We start from the raw sequence: 26,288 nt of genomic DNA on the forward strand, positions 1-26,288 counted from the left end.
CAAAAAACAGGATCATGTACAGGGCTGGATACCTCATATTGTGACACAGGCAAGATACATTTTTGCTGTCAGCTAGAAACGTCCAATGATCCTGCAACTTTTAGGGAATTAAAAAAATATTAAAAACACTATTCTAATTAATAATAAACACTGTGCTGTTAAAGTTGGTGTTGTGGCTTTATTGTAAACAGATACATTTATGTAATTGGTAACAAGTCACAAAAAGGTTCATTAGTAAAGTAGTTTAGTTAACATGAACTAAGAATGAACAATACTTCTACAGTTTTTATTAATCTTAATGTTATTTCAACATTTACTGATGCATTAAAAACAAAAGTTGTGTTAGCTTTAGTCAAACGTTGAAGTTAAAGCATTAGTGCACTTTAAACTAACAATGAATGACTGTATTTTCATTAATTTACATTCACAAAGATTAATAAATACTGTAATGTATTGTTTATTGTTTGCTCATTAACATTAACTAATGAAATCTTATTGTATATAAATGTTTATTTGCATTGTTGCATGGGAACAGCTAAAACCAGCCTAGGCTGGTTGGCTGGTTTTAGCTGGTCAGCAGGCTGGTTTTAGACTGGTTTTGGCCACTTTTCCAGGCTGGCCAGGCTGGTCTTAGCTGGTCAGGCTGGGAAACCACCAGCTAAAACCAGTATGACCGGCCTAGCCAGGCTTGGAGACCAGCTAAAACCAACTACATCTAGCTTAAACCAGCTAAAACCAGCCAACCAGCCCAGGCTGGTTTTAGCTGTTTTTTTTTTTTTTTCAGCAGGGATATTATTAACATTTCACCAAAATCGAGTTGCATCGCATTTACGTTTTCATGAACTTCATGAAGTTTTTTTCTGTTATTTGGCTAAATCCTTGGTGGAAAAAATAGCTGAAACCAGCCTAGGCTGGTTGGCTGGTTTTAGCTGGTCATAGCTGGTCAGCAGGCTAGTTTAAGAGGGGTTTTGGAAACCACCGGCAAAAACCAGCCTGGCCAGACTGGGGGACCAGTTACTTTCAGCCTAAACCAGCTAAGACCAGCCAACCAGCCTAGGCTGGTTTTAGCCTTTTTTTAGCAGGGATATTAACATTTCACCAAAATCAAGTTCAAATACAAAGTTCTTGACCAGCGAATGTTTTTTCCCCGTCATTACCGCCACATCAGAAGCAGTTCTTACAACGCATTTACGTTTTCATAAACTTCATGAAGTTTTTTTTTTTCTGTTATTTGGCTAAAGTCCCCGGTGGAAAAAATATAAATCAGCATAGGCTGGTTATTTCTTATAAACCACCAGCTAAAACCAGTCTGACCGGCCTAGCCAGGCTTGGAGACCAGCTAAAACCAACTACATCCAGCTTAAACCAGCTAAAACCAGCCAACCAGCCCAGGCTGGTTTTAGCTTTTTTTTTTTTTTTTCAGCAGGGATATTATTAACATTTCACCAAAATCGAGTTGGATCGCATTTACGTTTTCATGAACTTCATGAAGTTTTTTTCTGTTATTTGGCTAAAATCCTTGGTGGAAAAAATAGCTAAAACCAGCCTGGCCAGACTGGGAGACCAGCTGAATAATTTTGCTTCATGGTACAAATGATATTAATCTTTCTTATGAGTTTCATATGATGTTCAATGGTCTTATAATAAAACTGTAGTTTGCTTACTCCGTCATGAAGAGAAGTTCTTGTGTTGTTACCCATTACAAAGAGTACGTTCTTCATGTTTCTTCTGATGTGAGGCCAAAAGTTAACAATATTTCACATATTAACACAAACATCAAGCACATTTTACCAGGTTTGTTTTAAAGTAGCATTTTACAGGCTCCTTTCTGGCCTTTTTTCTACTGAAATGTTTAGTAAAGAGCATGTGAGGAAAATACGATGAATTCATTCCGAATTGAGTGATTGAGTGTTTTTGTATGTTTGTTTGTTTGTAATCTGAAGTGAAAAGTCAAAAGATGTGTTCTGCCCTGTCTATGTGACTGTAGTAATCCATAATAATAAGTTCACACCAAGCACTGTAGCATTAGTAGCATTTTTCTTTCATATTTTTTCCCTCCTCTTGCCGCTTCACACTCCAGTCCAGCGGGTGGCGCTAAAACAAATACGATGGTTTACCAAACAACCATTAAACCTCAGAGGAAGAAGCCTAGTTTCAGCGTGATCTGTTGCTTTGTCGTGATGCTAGAATCTTTTGAAGCAAGCAGGAATATCTGGAGAAGTAGCAGCTGAACTGAGATCTTTCTGCTGTGAAGATGGTGTTTGTTAAAGAGGAGAGTGAGGAGGACACAAGTGAACCAGAACCCTTCAGAATAAAACAAGAGGAACCAGAACCACAGAGAATAAAACACGAGGAACCAGAAACATGGAAAATAAAACAGGAGGAACCAGAACGCTGGAGAATAAAACGTGAGGAAAAAGAAGGTTGGTGTTTATTCTTCATTCATCTTTAATGAGTTTGTGGTACATTAAATAAAATAAGATTTAACAGAGTGCCTGCAGATGCTTAAAAAGTACTACTTTCCTTAATGTAAAAATTAGGGCTTAATTATCATGAAAATGTCTTCAGTCCACCTTACAAAGTTCTTAACTCTTTATATCTGCCTTTTTTTCTGCCTCGTTATTTTTGCATCTCTATGGTTTATTGTAGGGCTGCAACGATTAATCGAACGATGTTGTGAGGCGCGTCTAGACAATGAAGCCGGTACTTTGATTAGTAGTAAATCTCCATCACGTGCGTTCAGCTGGAGCGGCAATTCAAACACCCCGCCGTAAATCACTGACAAGCCACGCCAAATCGCGCTGAAAATCGAATTCGATTTTCATTCGATTTTTGGCGTGGCTTGTCAGTGATTTACGGCGGGGTGTTTGAATTGCCGCTCCAGCTGAACGCACGTGATGGAGATTTACTACTAATCAAAGTACCGGCTTCATTGTCTAGACGCGCCTCACAACATCATTCGATTAATCGTTGCAGCCCTAGTTTATTGTAATATACTGAATATCAGAAATATCACAAACTGAAACCCTGAGTACTAACATATGAAACAACTAACCATAAATAGTTTGTTTTCTTTAATTATATTAAAATCACAATATAAGAAATGAACTCCTTTTAACAGATGAGAATATGTACCGTGTAAAGCTTAAATGAACTCTGATGGCAATAAATAAATATAAATATGAAAGCACTATTATATTACATCACTATTATAACATGATTCATTTTTATGTCCTTTCAGAGATCTGTTTTTATTATTATTTTCTTTGTATGAACGACTAAAAAGAAACAATTTTATTTTATTTCAGAGTCGATTGAAGAAAATGAGGAGACTGAAGAAATGAGTAAAGTTGATGAAAGAAATCAAACCAAACAGAAAGAATTAGAGAAAAGAAGAGCCAAGAAATCTTTCACCTGCACTCGCTGTGGAAAGACTTTCACACGCAAAACAAGTCTTGAGCGTCACATGAGACTTCATACAGTAGAGAAACCATTCACTTGTGATCAATGCGGGAAGAGTTTTGCACAATCAGCAAACTTTAAGGTTCACATGAGCATCCACACTGGAGAGAAACCTTATCAGTGTTCACACTGTCACAAGAGATACCGACACTCATCATATCTGAAAACACATGAGAGGATCCACACTGGAGAGAAACTGTACAAATGTGATCAGTGTGGGAGGAGTTTTGCAAGTTCATCAAATCTTAAGATGCACATGAACATCCACACTAGAGAGAATCTGTACACATGTGATCAATGCGGCAAAACATTTTTGTGGACTTCAGGCCTGCAGAGACACCTGACAATTCATACACAAGAGAAGAGACATTTATGTTATGTGTGTGGAAAGAGTTTTTCATGTCTACAAAGTTTGAAAGCACATCAGAAAATACATACTGGTGTGAAAGACTACATGTGCTTTGAGTGTGAAAAGACTTTTATTTCAGCAAGCCATTTAAAACTGCATGAGATGATTCACACTGGAGAGAAACCGTACAAGTGTTCACACTGTGACAAGAGATTCAGTCAGTCAGGAGACCTGAGAAAACACGAGTGGATCCACACTGGAGAGAAACCTTATCAATGCACTGAATGTGGGAAGAGTTTCAGTAGTTCATCTTCTCTACACAGACATACGAAAAACAATCACAGTAAGTAGATCATCTTCAGATCCAGTACTTTCAGGTCTGATGCTGCGTCCTCACCAAATGATACACAATGATGCATCAAGCAATGAAATATCATCTTGATAAATCTGTCCTTACCAGACATTACAAGTGACATGACAAAGAACAATTATCTAAAGTTTTCACAGTGAATAAAGTTCATGTTCAAAACCAGCAGATTTCAGCTGTGAGATTCAGTTCAACTCAAAGACCAAGAACAATGTCAGAAGTGTTATTCCTTTAAATAATTTTGCTTCATGATATAAATGATATTAATCTTTCTTATAAGTTTCATATGATGTGCAATTGTCTTAAATTACACCTGTAGTTTGCTTACTCCGTCATGAAGAGAAGTTCTTGTGTCGGTACCCATTACTAAGAGAACGTTCTGCATGTCTCTTCTGATGTGAGGCCAAAAGTTCACAGTATATCACGTATTAACAAAAACACATTTTACACGGTTTGAATAAAGTGGCATTTTACAGGCTATTTTCTTTGTGCGTCTTTTCTGGCATTTTCCTACTGAAATAAACATTAAGTGCAGCAGCAGTGAGCGTGTGAGGAAAATATGAAGAATTCATTCAGAGTGATTTTGAGTGTTTTTGTATGTTTGTTTGTTTATTTGAAGTGAAAAGTCGAAAGATGTGTTCTGCCCTGTCTATGTGACTGTAGTAATCCATTATTATAAGTTTACACCAAGCACTGTAGCATTCGTAGCATTTTTCTTTCATTTCAGATCTGATTGAGGAGAAGTCATCATGACAAAGCTGGAGAAAAACCTTTGAGTCACTATAAAACTAAAAGAAAAAGGCCATTTTGTTGTTTAAAAGCTTTAATTAAGAATATGTTTTCTTAAGACAATAGAAATAAGAAACAAGACGTTAAAGGTCGTGTCCAGTCTGAACATCACTAGTATTAAATACTGATATTGCCTCGAGCAAGGAACTCAATTTAGTACTTGCATACAGTAGAATACTTGTACTGATAGATTTACAATTTGTATTAAACAGAGTTGTACTTTTATAACAAAGTCTGTCATTTGTTTAGTAATTTAGATTTGATTCGACTAATTTACTTAACCTGAGAATAATAAATGAAGAAAGGCATGGCTGTTACCCAACAAAAGTGTGTGGAGACTGGAAAATAATCTTTTTCAGAATTATGTTGAGAAGTCTCTATCTCATCTGTTTGTTGTTGTTGTTTTTAATAGTATACAGATTAATTTTTTTTTTCAATTATAATAATAATGATAATGAAGTCTCTAAAAGTTGAAATGAAGGTTGCATCTATTGCAAGCCAAAAGTGGAAAGCGGATAATGGCACACTAGCTGCGTTTCCATTACAGATGTGTGCAAAACTTTGGCGCTATTTTATAAATGGCGATTAACAGGTATTGCGAAATGACGACGTTTCCATTAACCGATGTTATGGGACTGAAATGTTATTTTTCCCTATCAGTCATGGCAATGGATTTTTGTGGGATGTTGGCTATGTGTAATTGAATATGACCTCTAAATGCAAAAAAAAAAAAAAAAAAAACTTTCCATTGCTGTTTTGCGAAATATTCTTTTTTTTTTTTTTTATTGCCTGACAAACCACCTCATGTGAGCGCATCAACTTTTTTTGCGATATATTGGAGTTTTTGCGCAATTGATGCATTTCCATTTGCGCAATTTAAAGGGTAATGGAAACACAGCTACTTTTGTTTTTGCCTTGATTAGTTGTGGAGACTCAATACTGAATAATGTTATCAATTTGACTGCATATAAGAACAGCATTACCCTTTAAATTGCGCAAATTGAAATTGCGAAATGAAAATAAGCCAAATGGAAACATGTAAATTGCGCAAAAACTCCCATATATCGCAAAAAAGTTTTTACGCTCGCATGAGGTGGTTTTTCAGGCAATTCGAAAAAACAAATATTTCGCAAAACAGCAATGGAAATGTTTTTTTTCCCCGCATTTACAGGTCACATTGGATTAAATTTAGTCAAAATCAGCTGCCATGATTTATCGCGAGAGGGGAAAAATCGTATTACATCGGTTAATGGAAAATAAATGTTAATCGACATTTATAAAATATCGCCAGTAGTATGTACTAGAGTTTTGTACAAATCTGTAATGGAAATGTGCCTTATTGTCTTGTTTTCCTCACAAAACACAGCAGACACTCCTGAAATGCACCTGATTCTTTCACATTGTTCTCAGTTTTTGCTAATAGTCTGGCAGTTAAGCACGGTAGACTTTGCCAAATTTAAATCTGTACACTCGCTAAATTTTCCTTTCATATTATTTTGCTCCTCTCGACGCTTCACACTCCAGCGGATGGCACTATGACACCATTAAACCTCAGAGGAAGAAGATTAGTTTCCGTGTGATCTGTTGTTTTGTCGTGTTGGTAGAAACTGTTAGTAAAATGTACTATTTCTAAATAGAAAAATACAAATTTGAATCAGAGGATTATATAACATCACCTGTAATATTCTCGTTCTCATAGTAGTGACTAAGATTTGAAGCAAGCAGGAATAGCTGGAGGAGTATCAGCTGAACTGAAATCTTTTGTGAAGATGGTGTTTGTTAAAGAGGAGAGTGAGGAGGACAGGAGTGAACCAGAAGTCTGGAGAATAAAACACGAGGAACCAGAACCACAGAGAATAAAACAGGAGGAACCAGGAGGTTGGTGTTTATTCTTCATTCATCTTTAATGAGTTTGTGGTATATTAAACTAACCAAGATTTAACAGGTTGCCTGTGAATCCCTAAAACGTTTTGCATTCCTTAATGTAAAAATAAGGGCTTAATAATCATTAAAATGTCTTCAATCCACATTTCAAAGTTCTTAAAAATTCGATGGACCTGCCAACGAGAAGATTTATATTTTATTTGCTCTCTTTGCTTTTTTATAATGAGAAAACCATTCACTTTGTTTTTACATTAGTGTAATCTCAAACATTTTGTGGGCATTTTGTTTTTGTGCTTAAATATAATTAATGTACATCTATGACACTTTGGTACTTTGTTAGATTACCCTGACACGAAAAAAAAAAAAAAAAAAAAAACTAACACGACAATCTTTTGGTAATAGAAGAAAATATATTTGCTAAGGTCTCCCATATGCATCTGTATTAGAGGTCGACCGATATTGGTTTTTTACCGATACCGATAGCTAGGTTTGACCACACTGGCCGATACCGATTAATTAACTGATAGTTGTTTAAAAAAATGGATACTGAAAATAGTGCTCTACTATTTAAAAAAAAAAAAAAATACTAAACCATACTTTGTATATTAATAGAAATATTAATATTAATTATATATTGATCTTTAAAGTTTTTTCATAGTTCATTAATGTTAACAAAATCAACTTTAACAAAATTTAACAATAGGCTATATCAGTAAATGTTGAAATTAACACACTCTAACAAGGAACAACACTTCTATTCTACAGCTTTCATCAATCTTAGTTGATGTTACAAATGGGCTCATTGTAAAGGGGTGTAAATCTTTACATTTTAGAAATATGTAAAATTGCAGGTTCTATGCTTTTTGTTTATATTTGGAATCTCTGTACGTCAGTACTGCCATCTTAAGATTCAATTTAATTACGATTTTCAATATCAACTAAATATAACCATGCATCACATTCTCAGTTGTCAATGCACATGGCACCATTTTCATATTCAATTTATTTTGTGCAAAATTAACTTTTTAAAAAATTATATAAGCAGGCAAATTTTTAAAACAATTACTTATTTAAAATAAGTGTTCTTTAAGTGTCGGCAAGTTTACAGAAAATAGTTATTGTTTTTTCTTTTTCGTTTGATTATTACTGATGAGAGCAAAGACAGTGGCTGCTTTAACAGGCTGCATTCAAAAGAATGCACAGATCTATTTCGATATATCAGATGTTGTGTCCTGCTCTGAAAATGTGACTGTGTGTACATCAGCTTCGTATAAAAGTATTCGAAAATCCAAGTGCATTAACCGCGAACAAACACAAAGAGCAAGTGAAAGTCTGTCAGTGCGTGAGTTTAGTGCATCTAATAGTACTGCATTACAAACGGCACAAATGAAGGCATATGTAAAGTAAAAAACTGCGGTTGAAAGTTCACACTGACAAACAATGCACACGTAGCTCACAGTTCAAGTTCTGTGCAATGAAGCCTGCCGCGTTTCTGGCGCGCACAGGTGCCATATGCGGGAAAAACACAAGCTCATTGAAGAGAGGAATGCGATGCGTCTGAGAATCGATTTTTCACCCACCATTAATGAAACCGGGCAAAAGGGTCGTGCTGTGCTGAGCGGACAACTCGCAGGTATCACACACACTCTCAGGACGCGTTGTGTAGTTCAGGCGGAAATCTAAAACAGTTTAATCACCAAATGGGCAAATGTTTACTTCAAGAATGATCAAAAAAGCGGCAAAGGTTGGTTTAAACAACAGATCAAACGGAAAGAGAAAGTGCTATCTATATCGTTAATTGCAGCCATTTCAGAAACAATTTCTTTTCTGTTTTACAATAATGTTTAAATATCATTTGTTTGTGTTTTGTTTCAGTTTAATATGTTAATTAGGAAAGAAGTTTGTGTAATTTGTAAATGTCATAAAGGACGTGGTATGAATTGGACGAAAATACGCCGGGAGAATTGGAGAGGGTCAGACACAATTTTTGACCACTTCGTCCGCTTTTTATCTGGGGAAAATCCCTTCTTAAACGAATTTCGTTTTGTATAGTTTTTATCTTAATTTTGAATACATATTTTTGTTGATTAGTTATGAAAATCAAATAAGAACAGGAAAATGGCATTGTGAAATAAAGTGCGTAACAAGATGCAAACCCACCATGCTTCTACGACCTGAAGAAAAGGCTAAAACATAAATTATAGTTCTATATGAAGCATACAGACATTATTAGAGCTACAGAAATACAAATATTTTGCTTAAATGCACAATACTCAATTTTCCAGTCCAGGGTCAAGTCTTTATATTAATTAACAACGATTTGGGACAGATATGTAATGTAAAACTATGGCGCGCTGTGACTCCGCAGGATTATGTCGGCTGAATGAACAGTTTGCTTTCGCACCTCATGTCATTAAATCTGCAACTTTGCTGGCTAAGAATATGACCAGCTGGATATAAATCAATACAAATATATGGTAACAATCCTGCACTCTTAACCCGAATTAGTTGACTTTACTAGAAATTTGCGTGGAAACCCGTTGCACTAAACAAGATTAGTTTTTACAAATCTAAAACTAAACGGGTTAAGCTTTATAAACATAAAAATGTTAGTGGGTGCAGTAGACAAATCAGGTTTGCATTAGTAGTCTTTACTGAAAACCATTAGTTCACACTATTTGTTTTGGTGTACAATTTATATTAAAAAATCTTATTGATTATTAATTCTAAGTATTGATAAATTTTATATTACATAATGCCTTATAATTAAAAAAATAATACAAGTTAAAGAAATAAAATAATCACATTCAAATGTTTTTATTGCTCATAAAAAACAGGCAGTACAGTGTATTCATCCATTGTCATACAAAAGACAAGTAACATTTTTTGACATGCAGTTCTTGTTTGCTAGTCAACAACTGTACAAATTGCTTACAGTGACATGAACACATAGTATTCAACAATATGCCATATCTCTCTGAATGACTAAACATGCATTAAAACTGGATAAGCATTAAAATGTCAACTCTTTAAAACAAAGATGACCACTGTGAATTTGAAACATTTTTACCACAGAAAACTGGTACAATTTAAATTTATTTTCTCTTTTAACTTAACTGGTTTAATTTAAAGGATTAGTTCACTTTCATAACAACAATGCACAGATAATCCCCTTGTCATCCAAGATGTTCATGTCTTTCTTTCCTCAGTCCTAAAGAAATTGTTTTTTTGAGGGAAACATTTCAGGATTTCTCTTTTTATAATGGATATGGATGGAGCCCCGAAGTTTGAACTTCCCAAATGCAGTTTAAATGCAGCTTCAAAAGGCTCTAAACGATTCCAGCCGAGGAGGAAGGGTCTTATCTAGCGAAACCATCGGTTATTTTAGAAAAAAAATTGGCAATTTATTTACTTTTTAAATGCATGCAATATCTGTGAGATTCTGGTAAATACAGTTAGGGTACGTCTAAAAACTCCCATCTCGTTTTCTTCCCCAACTTCAAAATCGCCTTAGATCGCTGCAAAAGTATGGACATAGTGTTTACAAAGTGAACATACAAAGAAACTCAAACGCCCTTAACAAAAAAAGGTAAAAACAGCATTGTAGGACGATTTTGACATTGGGGACATAAACCAGATGGAAGTTTTTAGACGTACCCTAACTGTATTTACCAGAATCACAGATATTGCATGTGCTGTAGACATGAGACAAGATGACCATTTGAGGTTAAAATGTATATAAATTGTCAATTTGTTTTGAAAATAACCAATGGTTTCGCTAGATAAGACCCTTCCTCATCGGCTGGGATAGTTTAGAGCCTTTTGAAGCTGCATTTAAACTGCATTTGGGAAGTTCAAGCTTCGGGGCTCCATCCATATCCATTATAAAGAGAGAAATCCTGAAATCTTTTCTCAAAAAAACATAATTGCTTTATGACTGAGGAAAGAAAGACATACACATCTTGGATGACAAGGGGGTGACTACATTATCTGTGCATTGTTGTTATGAAAGTGAACTAATCCTTTACCTTTCAGCAATGACAGGACATTTGGAACAAGAGAATCACCTTAATATTGTGCACATCAAGAACAGTAAACAGCCACTCCTGTTAAAATTAAATTGCAAGCTGGTTCCTTAATGTCTGTAACCTGGGCTTCAAGTCAGTGTGGCCCACCATTAGGAGTACTTGTTGGATGCACTGGAATGTGTTCTTCATTGGTTTGGGGTAGTTTAGATGAAATGCATGTGCAAGTCCAAAGATACATACATAGCCTTTGGCAAGTCTTTAATGCTTTAATCCCTCGATGACAATCTTAAATGAGGCTGGATTGAGATGCAGAGAGGATGGAGACACAGCACCTTCATGCTCAACAAGGAGGATTCCAAGGTCAAGGTCTTGGAACACATGATCGTCAGCAGAGTCCTAACAAAACACATTCAAGACATTAGTCATTAAATAACTATTAATTATGTTAAACAAATAGTCTGGCACATGCAAACTAATGTATTAATTGGTTATGACTGCTTTTTCAACTCTTCATTAAAAGGGTTAGGATTGTGGGCTTTCGGGTGGATCTTAGACAAGTGGACCTTAAGTGCATTAATGGAGTTAAATGTGCACAAACAATCTTGGTGTAGGCAAGGGAATGGAACAGTTCTACTGTAACTTCCATGTTTTAACCTATAATGTTTTAACAGGTAACCCCGTTTGTCACATATAAATTCACAAAACTTACACTTCCACTGCATCTTCTCACATGGACCTGTGAAAACAGCGCATAAGCAAACTTTTAGAAAAAGTTGCAGATAAAATTCCACTGTAAAAGTTAGGCACCAAGTAATGATCTTGTAAATTCCAATTTTCAAAAAGTTAACAGCTATATAAAAAATCACTAATGCAAAACTTAAAGTAGCATTTTTTCCAATTAGTAAAAAAAAAAAATACACGCTAGCATTAGCCACATGGAAAGCACGTCAACATGCATGACTGCGAACCAGCAGAAAAAAATTAAGTTAACGAAATAAGCACGTTACAGCTAAACTGTGAGCATACAAAAACACTCTGGATAATGTTACGATATATGAAATGACAAAAATAGCTGAATTAAAAGTTAACGTTATATCTAAACCATGAACCGACAGAAAAAAAGCGTCTATCTGCACATTAACACTTTGTCATCTTTTTAGAATTGAACATCGGTCCATATTTTGGGTTAGCACTTTTTTTTGGAAAGATATCTGCAGATAATACTCTTTATAAACTCACCGATTCACGTTGTTTTCAAAGAATAACCGTTGGCGCGTCAACCCATCTCTTGAGGCAGCTGCAGCTCTCTGCTCACGCAACCTGCTTCAAAAAGCCCCTCCCCCTTTTCAAAAACGTAACATACTGAGTGATGTCTCAAATTGCTCAGTGTAGTCAATTATTTGTCTAAATAGTGCAAACAACTAATTGTTTTTAGCAGTGATAACTTTTTTTTGAAAAAACAATGAAGAATACGTAATGACTGCTTACATTTTTTGGTTAAGACAAAATCCGGGTTAAGAGTGTGACATTAAACATTGGTCTGGGACTTAACCTCTCATAAACTGTGACAGCGGAGCGTGAGCCACTTCAGCAAAGAACGCAACCCTAAAAAACTATCAGCATGGATTTTTGCCGATAATGATAGCTCGGCCAATCAACCATCGGTGCTGATAATCTTTATCATTACATTTATTGCCGATTAATCGGCAAAACTGATACATCGGTCGACCTCTAATCTGTATCATTACATTTATCGTTATTTTCCATCCCTACGGTTTACTCTAAAATACAATATCACAAACTTATTAACTAACCTATGATTTTTTTTTAACATAACCAGAAATAGTTTTAATTATTTTAAAATCACAAGAAATTAACTCTTTCATTGGAAACTAATCCTACATTTAATAGTTGAATATAAATACATTATGAACTTCAATAAATAAAATAAATAAAAATAAATAATCATTCAATAATCACAATCAAGGCAAAAGTGGTCAGTTAATTGAGGTTTTATCATCCAGCCCTATTTCCACTATTATATCATGATTTTCTTTTTATGTCATTTCAGAGTGCTATGTTGTTGTTTTTTGTTCGTTACTAAAAATAACCAATTTTAATTTTATTTCAGAGTCGATTGAAGAAAACGAGGAGACTGAAGAAATGAGTAAAGTTGAGGTAGAAATGAATATTAAAACTGGAGAAAAACCTTTGACTTGCTCTCGAACCCAACAGGAAAAAATAAAGAAAAGAAGAGACAATAAATCTTTCACCTGCACTCAGCGCGGAAAGACTTTCACATTCAAAACAAGTCTGGAGCGTCATATGAGCGTTCATACTGGAGAAAAACCATTCACTTGTGATCAGTGTGGAAAGAGTTTTGCAAACTCATCAAACCTTAAGTATCACATGAGCATCCACACCGGAGAGAAACGTTTTCAGTGTTCACACTGCGACAAGAGATTGATATTGTGACACAGGCAAGATACATTTTTGCTGTCAGCTAGAAACGTCCAATGATCCTGCAACCTTTAGGGAATTAAAAAAATATATATTAAAAACACTATTCTAATTAATAATAAACACTGTGCTGTTAAAGTTGGTGTTGTGGCTTTATTGTATACAGATACATTTATGTAAGTGGTAACAAGTCACAAAAAGGTTCATTAGTAAAGTAGTTTAGTTAACATGAACTAAGAATGAACAATACTTCTACAGTTTTTATTAATCTTAACGTTATTTCAACATTTACTGATGCATTATTAAGAACAAAAGTTCTGTTAGCTTCAGTCAAACTTTGAAATACAAGCATTAGTGCACTTTAAACTTACAATGAATGACTGTATTTTCATTAATTTACATTCATAAATATGAATAAATACTGTAATGTATTGTTCATTGTTTGCTCATTAACTAATGCAATCTTATTGTATATAAATGTTTATTTGCATTGTTGCATGGGAACAGCTAAAACCAGCCTCTAGGCTGGTTGGCTGGTTTTAGTTGGTCAGCAGGCTGGTTTTGGAGGGATTTTGGCCACTTTTGTTAGGTGGTCAGGCTGTGAAACCACTAGCAAAAACCAGCCTGGCCAGACTGGGGGACCAGTTACTTTCAGCCTAAACCAGCTAAGACCAGCCAACCAGCCTAGGCTGGTTTTAGCCTTTTTTTTTAGCAGGGATATTAACATTTCACCAAAATCAAGTTCAAATACAAAGTTCTTGACCAGCGAATGTTTTTCCCCGTCATTACCGCCACATCAGAAGCAGTTCTTACAACGCATTTACGTTTTCATAAACTTCATGAAGTTTTTTTTTTTTTTCTGTTATTTGGCTAAAGTCCCCGGTGGAAAAAATATAAATCAGCATAGGATGGTTATTTCTTATAAACCACCAGCTAAAACCAGTCTGACCGGCCTAGCCAGGCTTGGAGACCAGCTAAAACCAACTACATCCAGCTAAAACCAGCCAACCAGCCCAGGCTGGTTTTAGCTTTTTTTTTTTTTTTTTCAGCAGGGATATTATTAACATTTCACCAAAATCGAGTTGCATCGCATTTACGTTTTCATGAACTTCATGAAGTTTTTTTCTGTTATTTGGCTAAAATCCTTGGTGGAAAAAATAGCTAAAACCAGCCTAGGCTGGTTGGCTGGTTTTAGCTGGTTATAGCTGGTCAGCAGGCTAGTTTAAGAGGGGTTTTCGAAACCACCAGCTAAAACCAGCCTGGCCAGACTGGGAGACCAGCTGAATAATTTTGCTTCATGGTACAAATGATATTAATCTTTCTTATGAGTTTCCCATGATGTTCAATGGTCTTATAATAAAACTGTAGTTTGCTTTGTCACGAAGAGAAGTTTTTGTGTCGGTACCCATTACTAAGAGAACGTTCTGCATGTTTCTTCTGATGTGAGGCCAAAAGTTCACAGTATTTCATATATTAACAAAAACATAAAGCACATTTTACAAGGTTTGTCTGTGTGTCTTCTCTGGCTTTTCTTACTGAAATAAACGTTTCGTGCAGCAGCAGTGAGCGTGTGAGGAAAATACGATGAATTCATTCAGAATTGAGTGATTTGGAGTGTTTTTGTATGTTTGTTTGTTTGTAATCTGAAGTGAAAAGTCAAAAGATGCATGTTCTGCCCTGTATGTGACCGTAGTAATCCATTATTATAAATTCACACCAAGCACTGTAGCATTTGTAGTATTATTCTTTCATTTCAGAGCTGATTGTAGAGAAGTGGAGGGGGAACATCATGACAAAGCTGCAGAAAAAAAAAAAAAAAACACTCAGAAACTAAAAGAAAAAAGCCATTTTGTTGTTTAAAAGCTTTTATTAATAGTATGTTTTATTAAAGGAATAGTTCACCCAAAAATGTAAATTTGATGTTTATCTGCTTACCCCCAGGGACCCAAGATGTAGGCAACTTTGTCTCCTCAGTAGAACACAAACGAAAATTTTAAACTCAAACCATTGCAGTCTTCACACTCCAGTCCAGCGGGTGCCGCTAAAACACATGTTTGTTTGCCAAACACCTTTAAACATCAGAGGAAGAAGACTAGTTTCAGCGTGATTTGTTGTTTTGTCGTGATGATAGGAACTGTTAGTTGAAATGTACTATTTCTAAATAGAAAAATACTAAATTGAATCAGATCAGTAAATAATGTTACCTATAATATTCTCACAGTAGTGACTAAGTTCTGAAGCAAGCAGGAATATCTGGAGGAGTATCAGCTGAACTGAGATCTGCTGCTGTGAAGATGGTGTTTGTTAAAGAGGAGATTGAGGAGGACACGAGTGAACCAGAAACATGGAGAATAAAACAGGAGGAACCAGAAACATGGAGAATAAAACAGGAGGAACCAGAACCCTGGAAAATAAAATTTGAGGAACCAGAACCACGGATAATTAAACAGGAGGAACCAGGAGGTTGGTGTTTATTCTTCATTTATCTTTAATGAGTTTGTGGTATAGTAAACTAACCAAGATTTATCAGGTTGCCTGTGGATCCCTAAAACATTTTACATTCCTTAATGTTAAAATAAGGGCTTAATTATTATTAAAATGTCTTTAATCCACCTTTCAAATGTCTTAAACATCTGATGGATTTGCAACGAGAAGATTTATATTTTATTTCCTCGCTTTTTTATAATGATAAAACCATTCACTTTGTTTTTACATTAGTGTCATCGCAAACATTTTGTGGGCATTTAGTTTTTATGCTCAAACATAATTAATGTACATTGATGACACTTTGGTACTTTGTGTTAAACTACCCTGGCACAAAAAAGAAAAAGAAAAAATACAAGTAAATATGACATTTTTAATTTGTTTATCTCTGCCTTTTTTTCACTGTTGGACCATTTGGTAATAGAAGAAAATATATTTTCTAAGGTTTCCCATATGCATCTGTATCATTACGTTTATCATTATTTTTTGCATCTCTACGGTTTACTCTAAACTACTGAATATCAGGAATATCACAAACTGAGTGCAGACCCTGAGTACTAACCTATGATTTTTTTTAACATAACCATAAATATTTTTTTTCAATTATTTTAAAATCACAAGAAATAAACCCTACATTTAATAGTTGAATAAATTTACAGTATGAACCTAAGATGAACTATGATAGCAAGAAATAAATATATATATAAAAAAATCATTCAATAATTACAACCAAGGTGAAGTGGTCAATTAATTGAGGTTTTGATTTTAGGTTGTCAGGATTATGTATCTGTTCTGTTTTGTTTTCCCAGTGTTTTTCCTCCTCTGTTTCTAGTTTAAATGGTTCAATCCTTGTACTCCCCCATTTGGTTTAGTCCTTTTGGTTTAGTCTTCCCCCTCGTCATCTTGTTATCTCGTTTGTAGCCACGCCCTGTTTATTGTGTATTTAAGTCTGTGTCTGTTCACACCCCAGTGGCCGTCGATGAAGTCTCATGGTGTTTGTCTGCTCCTCATGGTTTGTTTTGAAGTTTTGTCGCGTTTGTGTATCCCTGTCTTTTGTTTTGTTTCTTGATTTAATAAATTAGTGTTTTGTTATATTCCCGTTTCCTCGTGTGTTCTCCTGGCTCCTCGTCTTCCCTGCACGTGTGACATAGGTTATATCATCCAGCCCTATTTCCATTATTATGTGGTGATTTTCTTTTATGTCATTTAAGAGTGCTCTGTATTTTATTTATTTTTTTAATGAGTTACTAAAAAGAACCAATTTCAATTTTATTTCAGAGTCGATTGAAGAAAATAAGGAGATGTTAATTCATATTAAAACTGGAGAAAAACCTTGGGCTTGCTCTCGAACCAAACAGAAAAAAATGAAGAAAACAACAGCCCAAAAATATTTCACTTGCACTCGCTGTGGAAAGACTTTCACAAGCAAAACAAGTCTTGACCTTCACGCCAGGGTTCATACTGGAGAGAAACCATTCACTTGTGATCAATGTGGGAAGAGTTTTGCAAACTCATCAAACCTTAAGTATCACATGAGGATCCACACTGGAGAGAAACCTTATCAGTGTTCACACTGTGACAAGAGATTCAGACACTCATCACATCTGAAAACACATGAGAGGATCCACACTGGAGAGAAACCATACACTTGTGATCAATGCGGGAAGAGTTTCACAAACTCATCAAACCTTAAGAATCACATGAACATCCACACTGGAGAGAAACCGTACACATGTGACCAATGCGGGAGGAGTTTTGCACAAAATTGTGGCCTTATGGCACATTTGAAAGCTCATACAAAAGAAAAAACGTTCAGATGTGATCAGTGCGGAAAGAGTTTGAAATGCAAATATAAACTTGAGCTTCACATGAGAGTTCATACTGGAGAGAAGCTGTACACATGTGATCAATGCGGGAAGAGTTTTACAAACTCATCAAATCTTAAGAATCACATGAACATCCACACTGGAGAGAAACCTTATCAGTGTTCACACTGCGACAAGAGATTCAGTCGGTCATCACATATAAAAACACATGAGAGGATTCACACCGGAGAGAAACCATACACTTGTGATCAATGCGGGAAGAGTTTCACAAACTCATCAAACCTTAAGAATCACATGAACATCCACACTGGAGAGAAACCGTACACATGTGACCAATGCGGGAGGAGTTTTGCACAAAATAATGGCCTTATGGCACATTTGAAAGCTCATACAGACGAGAAACCGTTCAGATGTGATCAGTGTGGAAAGAGTTTGAAATGCAAATATAAACTTGAGCTTCACATGAGAATTCATTCTGGAGAGAAACCGTATCAATGCACTGCATGTGGGAAGCGTTTCAATCAATCATCTTCTCTACACAGACATATAAAAAACAAACACGATAAGTAGATCATCTTTCATGTTTAATACAGCATCCTCACCAAATGTGAAACAATAATGCATCAAGCAATAAAATATCTGGATAAATTTGTCCTAATTCATCATTACAAGCGATATGACAAAGAAACATCATTTAAAGTTTCCACAGTGAATAAATTTCATCTTGAAAACCAGCAGATTCAAACTGGAGATCCAGATCAACTCAGTGATGTATTTCTTCCCAAAAGAACATTGTAATGTTGCTTCGTAATGTAAATTATATCATTGTTTTTTATGAGTTTAACATGACGTTCAGTTGTCTTATAATTCATGTATCACTTGTAGTTTGCTTACTTTTTTCATGAAGAAAAGCAGCTTTTGACAAACCCTCTTGTTTAGGAAGCTATAAGACTTTTAAGAGAGCTGGGACTTATTTTCAATTTTGTTATTCACTGTTGCTTTTAAAACAAGTAGTTATTACATGTTATACAACAGCTCTTTCTGGTTTTGGTTTGACTGAATTGACCCAGTCAGTCGGTATGATCTGTGTTGTTGTTGTTTATTAAATATTATTATTCAATAAATAATTGATTGCGGATTAGTTATTTGTTGATTGTTTATTTAAACCAAATACGGCAAAAAACAGGTTCATGCAGAGTGCCGGATACCTCATATTGTGACATAGGCAAAATACATTTTTGCTGTCAGCCGGAAACTTCCAATGATCCCCTTAAAAACACAATTTTTATTAATAATAAACACTGTGCTGTCAAAGTTGGTATTGTGCCTTCATTGTATACAGATACATTTATATAAATGGTAACATTAGTTAAAATTAGTTAACTAGTTTGGTTATCATGATTGCTTACATAATACTTCTACAGTACTTTTTAATCTTAATGTTATTTCAACATTTACTGATGCATTATTAAAAGCAAAAGTTGTTTGTTAAAATTAGCTAAACTTTGCCGTTCACAAAGATTAATAAATACTGTAATGTAATGTTCTTTGTTCACTCATTAACTAATGAAATCTTATTTTATATAAATGTTTATTTGGCATTGTTGCATGCGTCATCCTCCGCAGAGCGTGTCCACCGAGGACAGAGAGCCAGAACCAAATGGCGCGACAGTGCAGAAGATTGCTACGGAGCCTGAGCCAAGCCTATCCAACCAGGTGCAAGAGCAGGACTTGTGGAATGCGATGGCGGATGTTTCAGTGGAGCGTGAGGGTGTTGAGGGAAGCACTGCCCACTGCACCATTGCTGATGGTGAGCGTAGTCTGGATCTGGGACATTTAGATATGGAGCAAGATTTGATTGATTTGATTGAGGATATAGATGTGGAACAGGACTTGATCAACTTCTATGGGGATGTATTTGAAAACATGCCACCTCTCCTTTCACCAACCTCTGAACTTTCTGCTTGCCTTAAACTATCAGTTGGCCCTGAACTACCAGTCTGCCCTGAACAATCTGTCTGCCTTGAACTGTCAATCTGCCTGAATTTCCTACGCATTCTCCTTTTGTTATCTCCATATATTATCCCTCAGAAAGCCTCAGAACTCTGCCTAGGCCCTCCGAACCAGTGGCTCCACCTTGGCTCTCTGCTTCCTCATCTCGACCTGGCTCCCTCGTCCCTCCAGCTCCGCCTTGGTCGGTCGCCGTCCCGCCATCACCTCAGGACTCCACTCTTCTGGCTGCGCCTCGTCGCTCCATCCCACCGGCTCGTTTGAGCTCCTTCCTCCCTCCGGCTCTCACTCAGTCCTCTGTCAGTCTGGCTCTGCCACAGGCCTCTGGATCTCCATCTCGGTCACCAGAGCCTTGGCTTCTGCCTTGGCGATCCAGATCCTCTGTGTCGCCCAGGATCGTCAGCTCTCCATCTCTGCCTAGGGCTCCTCCCTTCTGTCTCCTTCTTGGCTGCTCCATCTGTCTGATCCACCCTAGACCCTTCTGTCTCCTCCATGGCTCCTCCATCCGTCTGATCCACACTGGACCCTTCTGTCTCCTCCATGGCTCCTCCATCCGTCTGATCCACACTGGACCCTTCTGTCTCCTCCATGGCTCCTCCATCCGTCTAATCCACCCTGGACCCTTTGGTCTCCTCCATGGCTCTCACCATCCGTCTGATTCACCCTGGACCCTTCTGTCTCCTCCATGGCTCTCACCATCCGTCTGATTCACCCTGGACCCTTCTGTCTCCTCCATGGCTCCCTCCAGCCATCTGATCCACCCTGGACCCTTCTGTCTCCTCCATGGCTCCTCCATCCGTCTAATCCACCCTGGACCCTTTGGTCTCCTCCATGGCTCCCACCATCCGTCTGATTCACCCTGGACCCTTCTGTCTCCTCCATGGCTCTCACCATCCGTCTGATTCACCCTGGACCCTTCTGTCTCCTCCATGGCTCCCTCCAGCCATCTGATCCACCCTGGACCCTTCGGTCTCCTCCATGGCTCCTCCATCTGTCGGATCCACCCTGAAATTTGTTCATCGTCCTCTTCCGTTGGATCCACCCTGGACACTTCGGCCTCCTCCATGGCTCCTCCATCTGTCGGATCCACCCTGACATTTGTTCATCGTCCTCTTCCCGGGTGTTTGTCCCCCGCCGAAGCCTCCTCCAGTATAGATTTTCTGTTTCCATCTCATGTCCGCTCCTTTGTCTACCTCTTTAGTCCCCTCCATCCATACATTTATTTATTTTTTCTACGGCACAAGGTTCCATCTTCCAGGAGTGGGTAGTAATGTCACACCCCTTTGTCTGTGTTGGTTTTTCCCTCATGTGCCCATTATCACACCCTTTTGGACTGTTAATGTTGGTTTCTCCCTCTGTTGCCCATATTTGTTCCTGTTTCCTGTCCTCCTTAACTCTTTATTAGTTAATCACCATCACCTGTCCTTGTATCATTATCCTGTCTTTCTTAGTTGGGTTCAGTTCTGTTCTCATGGTCTGATACAAGGTTACTTTGGTATGTGTTTCCCTGCCATTCTTGTGTGAATTTACCTTTTGTGGATATTATTAAAAAGACCTGTCATTGCATTTCATCTTCATGCACCTCTTTCTCAACACACACCCGTGAAATTAATACTTCCATACAGTCCAGTAGTCAACATTCGAAGTGGATCAAAAAATCTAAAAGAAAACCAATTCTTATCTTAGGACAACTTTGATGAACTTTTTTGATCCACTTCGAATGTTGACTACTGTAGAATACTTGTACTGCTAGAGGTACAATTTGTTATAAATAGAGTTGTACTTTTATAACAAAGTCTGTAATTTCTTTAGTAATTTCCCTGATAGCACACATACATCTTAGAGACGTCTATTTGACGTCTGCATTTACATCTGCAAGACATCTGAAAGATGTAGTTTGCTCATCTGCAATACGCCTATTGGACATTTCCAAACAGATGTCAAATAGACGTTTATTGGATGTCTTTAAGATGTTTATGAATCAGAATATATGTAAAAACTGACATCTTACAGACGTCTGACAGATGTTTGTACACAGCAGATGCTTTCCAGATCAAGAGATCTTTAACAGACATCTTGCAGATGTACGTGTGATTCGACCAACTTACGTAACCTGAGAAAAATAAAAATAAGGTGTGTCATTTTACAAATTTTACTGGAAATCAATCCTATGGGATGTTAAATGGAGAAAGGCATGGCTGTTAAAAGTTTGTGGACACTGGAAAAGAATCGTTTTAATATATAATTTTAATAGGCTATACAGATTAAAACTACAAAAGTGGAAAATTGGCTAATGACATTTTTTATTATTATTCTGAGAATATCTCAGGGTATGTAAACATCATTCTCAGTTTTTGATATATACTGATGAAGTTCAGCAGAGTTGACATGGCTAAATTAAATCTGTGCAATCCCAACGTTTTTCTTTTATATTATTTTGCTCCTCTCGACGCTTCACACTCCAGTCCAGTGGGTGGCACTAAAACATATACGTTTGTTTACCAAACACCATTAAACCTCAGATGAAGAAGACTAGTTTCAGCATGATCTGTTGTTTTGTCGTGATGCTAGAAAATGTTAGTTAAAATGTGCTATTTCTAATTAGAAAAATACATAATTGAATCAGATCAGTAAATAACGTAACCTGTAATATTCTCGCAAGTTTTGAAGCAAGCAGGAATATCTGGAGGAGTATCAGCTGCTGTGAGGATGGTGTTTGTCAAAGAAGAGACCGAGGAGAACATAAGTGAACTAGAAACCTGGAGAATAAAACAGGAGGAACCAGAAACATGGGAAATCAAATGTGAGGAACCAGAACCACAGAGAATAAAACAGGAGGAAAAAGACGGTTAGTGTTTATTCTTCATTCATCTTTAATGAGTTTGTGGTGCATTAAACTAACCAAGATTTAACAGGGTGCCTGCAGATCACTAAACAGTTTTACACTCCTTAATGTAATAATAAGGGCTTAATTACCATGAAAATGTTTTCAGTCCGCCTTTCAAATGTCTTAAAAATATGAGAACTGGCATTTTCGTTCATTGCTTTTTTATTTTATTTTTTTGTAAAATTGTAATAGTTCACCATATAAAAAAATGAACTCCTTACATTTAGTAGTTGAGAATATGTATTGTGTGAACCTTAAATCAACTATGACGGCAATAAATAAATATAAAAAAAATTAATATATCACATCACTATTATATCATGATTAATTTTTATGTATTTTTTTATTAAGTATTTTTTTTAATGAATGACTAAAAAGAACCAATTTTGTTCTATTTCAGAGTGGATTGAAGAAAATGAGGAAACTGAAGAACTGAGTAAAGTTGAGGAAAAAAATCATAGTAAAACTAGGGAAAAACCTCTGACTTGCTCTCGAACCAAACAGAAAGAATTAGAGAAAAGAAGAGCCAAACAATATGTCACCTGCACTCGCTGTGGAAACACTTTCACAAGCAAAACAAGTCTTGCACGTCACATGAGACTTCATACTGGAGAGAAGCCGTTCACTTGTGATCAATGTGGGAAGAGTTTTGCACAATTAGCAAACCTTAAGGTTCACATGTACATCCACACTGGAGAGAAACCTTATCAGTGTTCACACTGTGAGAAGAGATTCAGAAACTCAGAACATCTGAAAACACATGAGAAGATCCACACTGGAGAGAAACCTTACACATGTGATCAATGCGGGAGGAGTTTTGCAAATTCATCAACCCTTAAGAAGCACATGAACATCCACACTAGAGAGAATCTGTACCCATGTGATCAATGCAGCAAAACATTTTTCTGGAATTCAGGCCTGCAGAGACACCTAACAGTTCATACACAAGAGAAGAGACCTTTATGTTATGTATGTGGAAAGAGTTTTTCATGTCTACAAACTTTGCAAGTACATCAGAAAATACACACTGGTGTGAGAGACTACATGTGCTTTGAGTGCAAGAAGACTTTTATTTCAGCAAGCCATTTAAAACTGCATGAGAGGATCCACACTGGAGAAAAACCGTACAAGTGTTCACACTGTGACAAGAGATTCATTCATTCAGGAAAACTGAAAACACATGAGAGGACCCACACTGGAGAGAAACCTTATCAGTGTTCACACTGCAACAAGAGATTTGGTCAGTCATCAACTCTGAAAACACACGAGAGGATCCACACTGGAGAGAAACCGTATCACTGCACTGAATGTGGGAAGAGTTTCAGTTGTTCATCTTCTCTACACAGACATACCAAAAACAATCACAGTAGATCATCTTCAGATCCAGTCCTTTTCAGCTGAGATTCAGTTCCACGCAAAGCCGAGGAGCAATGTCAAACGTTGTATTCCTTTAAATCATTTTGCTTCATGATAACATTAATCTTTCTTATAAGTTTCATAACAATGTACCGATTCGATTTTCAAGTTCTTAATTTGATTCCATTTCGATTATCGATTTCGATTGCTGATTTGACAGTATGAATGAATATAGATTTAACACAAATCCTACATTTATAACGAACCTGTATATAAACACTTTAAATACACTTGGGTACAATAAAACAACTCAACTCTATATTTCAAATGTTTACAGTGAATAGACAGATGTCTTGACAAATGGCTCCGCAGATTTGTAGCATTATGCTGCGTTCCAGGCAGGTTTTTGAGCTCGAAATCACGGCATCAAACCACGACTCACGACTTTGTAGCTTTCCAGGCAATCACGCCAAACTGCCTGAGCTCATTTATTATTTTTATATTATTATGAATTTGTTATAGACCTTTTTCACAGAAACCGGAAATACGCAATCGCAGGGTATGCAGGCTTCCTGTGTAATGTCAACACAGCAGAAAGCCGGGTAATTTAAAATTAAAATGGAGAGAGTCTACACAACTTCTCTCACTGGTTTGCCAAAGATAACTTTTGCCGACCTGATAAGAGTCGTGTAGGAAAACTCCGTCACAAAGAGGAACGAATTGGATAAAGGATATCAATTTTTCCACTAAGAGTTTAATCCGGGTTTAACGTACGTAAAAAGCGACCAGGAAACCACAAATTTCTGTCATACCTTATTTGGAACAAACACTAACTACTATCAAAAGAACGAGCCCTTATTCCACAGATAAAGCACACTGTAAAAAATTTCGTTTTTGAAAAATTGTGGAAACTGACAAATAAATATTGACTCAATTAATTGCTTCCCAATAATTGTCCCCAAACAAAATAATGCATTGAAGTAATTTTAGCTGAAGGTCTGAAGTTAAAATTAAAAATATATATTCGCCAAACATATTAAAATGTGCTCAGCCAATCTACCAAGCAGAAGTGAAAAATCTGTTTTAGCCGAACAAGCTTTGCAGCAGAAAAGGCCAATACGCATGCGCCTGAGAGAAACCGTTGGTGGAGTGAATTCAAATTCATGTGAGCGGGAGAACGAGAAACCTGAGACGATGCTGAGGGCGACAGAACATCATTTACAGACGGATTTTCTGTCTTTAAAGTTATGGTGAGTACTGAGCTTTGTATTTGTTAAGTCATGAGTCACGTACATTACATTGTATTTTGCCGAATAAGTGTGAATTCACGCATTTACCTCTTGGGTAAGGTTAAGGGTGTGCGACTTATAACGTTAACGTTATTGTCTTTGATAATTTTGTTTTATCAATGTGGGCTTTCACATTATCCTGTATATCGCAAAAAACAAAAAACACGCCTGACACAGTGCACTGCACGAATACATTAACGTTATGTGTGATGAAGATTAAGTTACACTAACGTTAGTGAGGAAGCGCGTTCACAGTTCGTTTTGTCACTGCATGATTAGTCTATTAAAATGCATGTAGATTGAGCACATATGATATGGGGAGGGGGAGAAAATTTATTTAAGTAATTTCAAAATCAGTATCACGCGAAGAGTGCCACGTTTTCCGCCAAAAAGCCGCATGATTGCAAATTTGATATTGGTTTTATACAACAGTTCAATAAACAAGAAGTTAATATTAAAGGACTTGCATTTTAGACACAATAATGCCTGTTTTTACTTTATTTCGCCAACAAAAATCTTTCCAAACACAGCCAGGGCACTGGTTTGCGTGTCTGTGCAATATGACGGTGTTTGATTCTTGAATGAATCAACCGTTAAATGATTCGGTTCAATCGCAATGACTCACTTATAAACATGGACTTACTGACACCTACTGCCGGTTTTAATTTCACGTTTAACATAATTCCAAATATTAGTATTCAACATTTTATGTTTAAAATATCAAAATATTATTTTGCATGTGTAACTGCAGGTTAAATGCATTCATGTCACTTTCAGCTGAATTAATCATGTGTAAAAACATCTCGTTGTCACTTCAGATGCTACAGAAGTCCATAAGATACATACCAGCATAATAACACACTCATCAAGACATTGTCTAATGATCATTTCTGATAATATCCCAGAAAATATTAAGATATATTTTTCAATACTACACACCCCTATCTCACAGTTACCCAAAGTTACTATTTATTAAGCTAAATTATTTTTTATCTCACTGTATAATGATTATATACAATTTATGAGACACAAGGAATATGTTTCTGCTATAACTTTTTTTTTTCCCATTAATGTAACCCACCATTGCCAGGTCTGAG

The 26,288-nt window shown here is 36.4% G+C and overlaps 2 protein-coding genes across 2 annotated transcripts in view; both read left to right on the forward strand.

Moving 5' to 3' along the window:
* LOC141342407 (uncharacterized) overlaps positions 1-13,567 on the forward strand; it is a 226,404-nt gene extending 212,837 nt beyond the window's left edge. Inside the window, 3 exon segments of the mRNA XM_073846887.1 lie at positions 3,731-4,154; positions 6,667-6,845; positions 13,011-13,567. Coding sequence (XP_073702988.1) covers positions 3,731-4,154; positions 6,667-6,683 — 441 coding nt within the window. The 3' untranslated portion in view covers positions 6,684-6,845; positions 13,011-13,567.
* A 1,870-nt stretch (positions 13,568-15,437) lies between these two features.
* On the forward strand, positions 15,438-23,969 carry LOC141328751 (uncharacterized). Its single transcript, XM_073835413.1, has 4 exons — positions 15,438-15,802; positions 17,102-18,195; positions 23,141-23,445; positions 23,614-23,969. Exons 1-4 carry the CDS (start codon positions 15,634-15,636, stop codon positions 23,945-23,947), a joined length of 1,902 nt encoding a protein of 633 aa, XP_073691514.1. The 5' UTR covers positions 15,438-15,633; the 3' UTR covers positions 23,948-23,969.
* The last annotated feature ends 2,319 nt before the right edge of the window (positions 23,970-26,288 follow it).

Source organism: Garra rufa, chromosome 1 (assembly GCF_049309525.1).
Source record: "Garra rufa chromosome 1, GarRuf1.0, whole genome shotgun sequence".
NCBI classification, from domain to species: domain Eukaryota; kingdom Metazoa; phylum Chordata; class Actinopteri; order Cypriniformes; family Cyprinidae; genus Garra; species Garra rufa.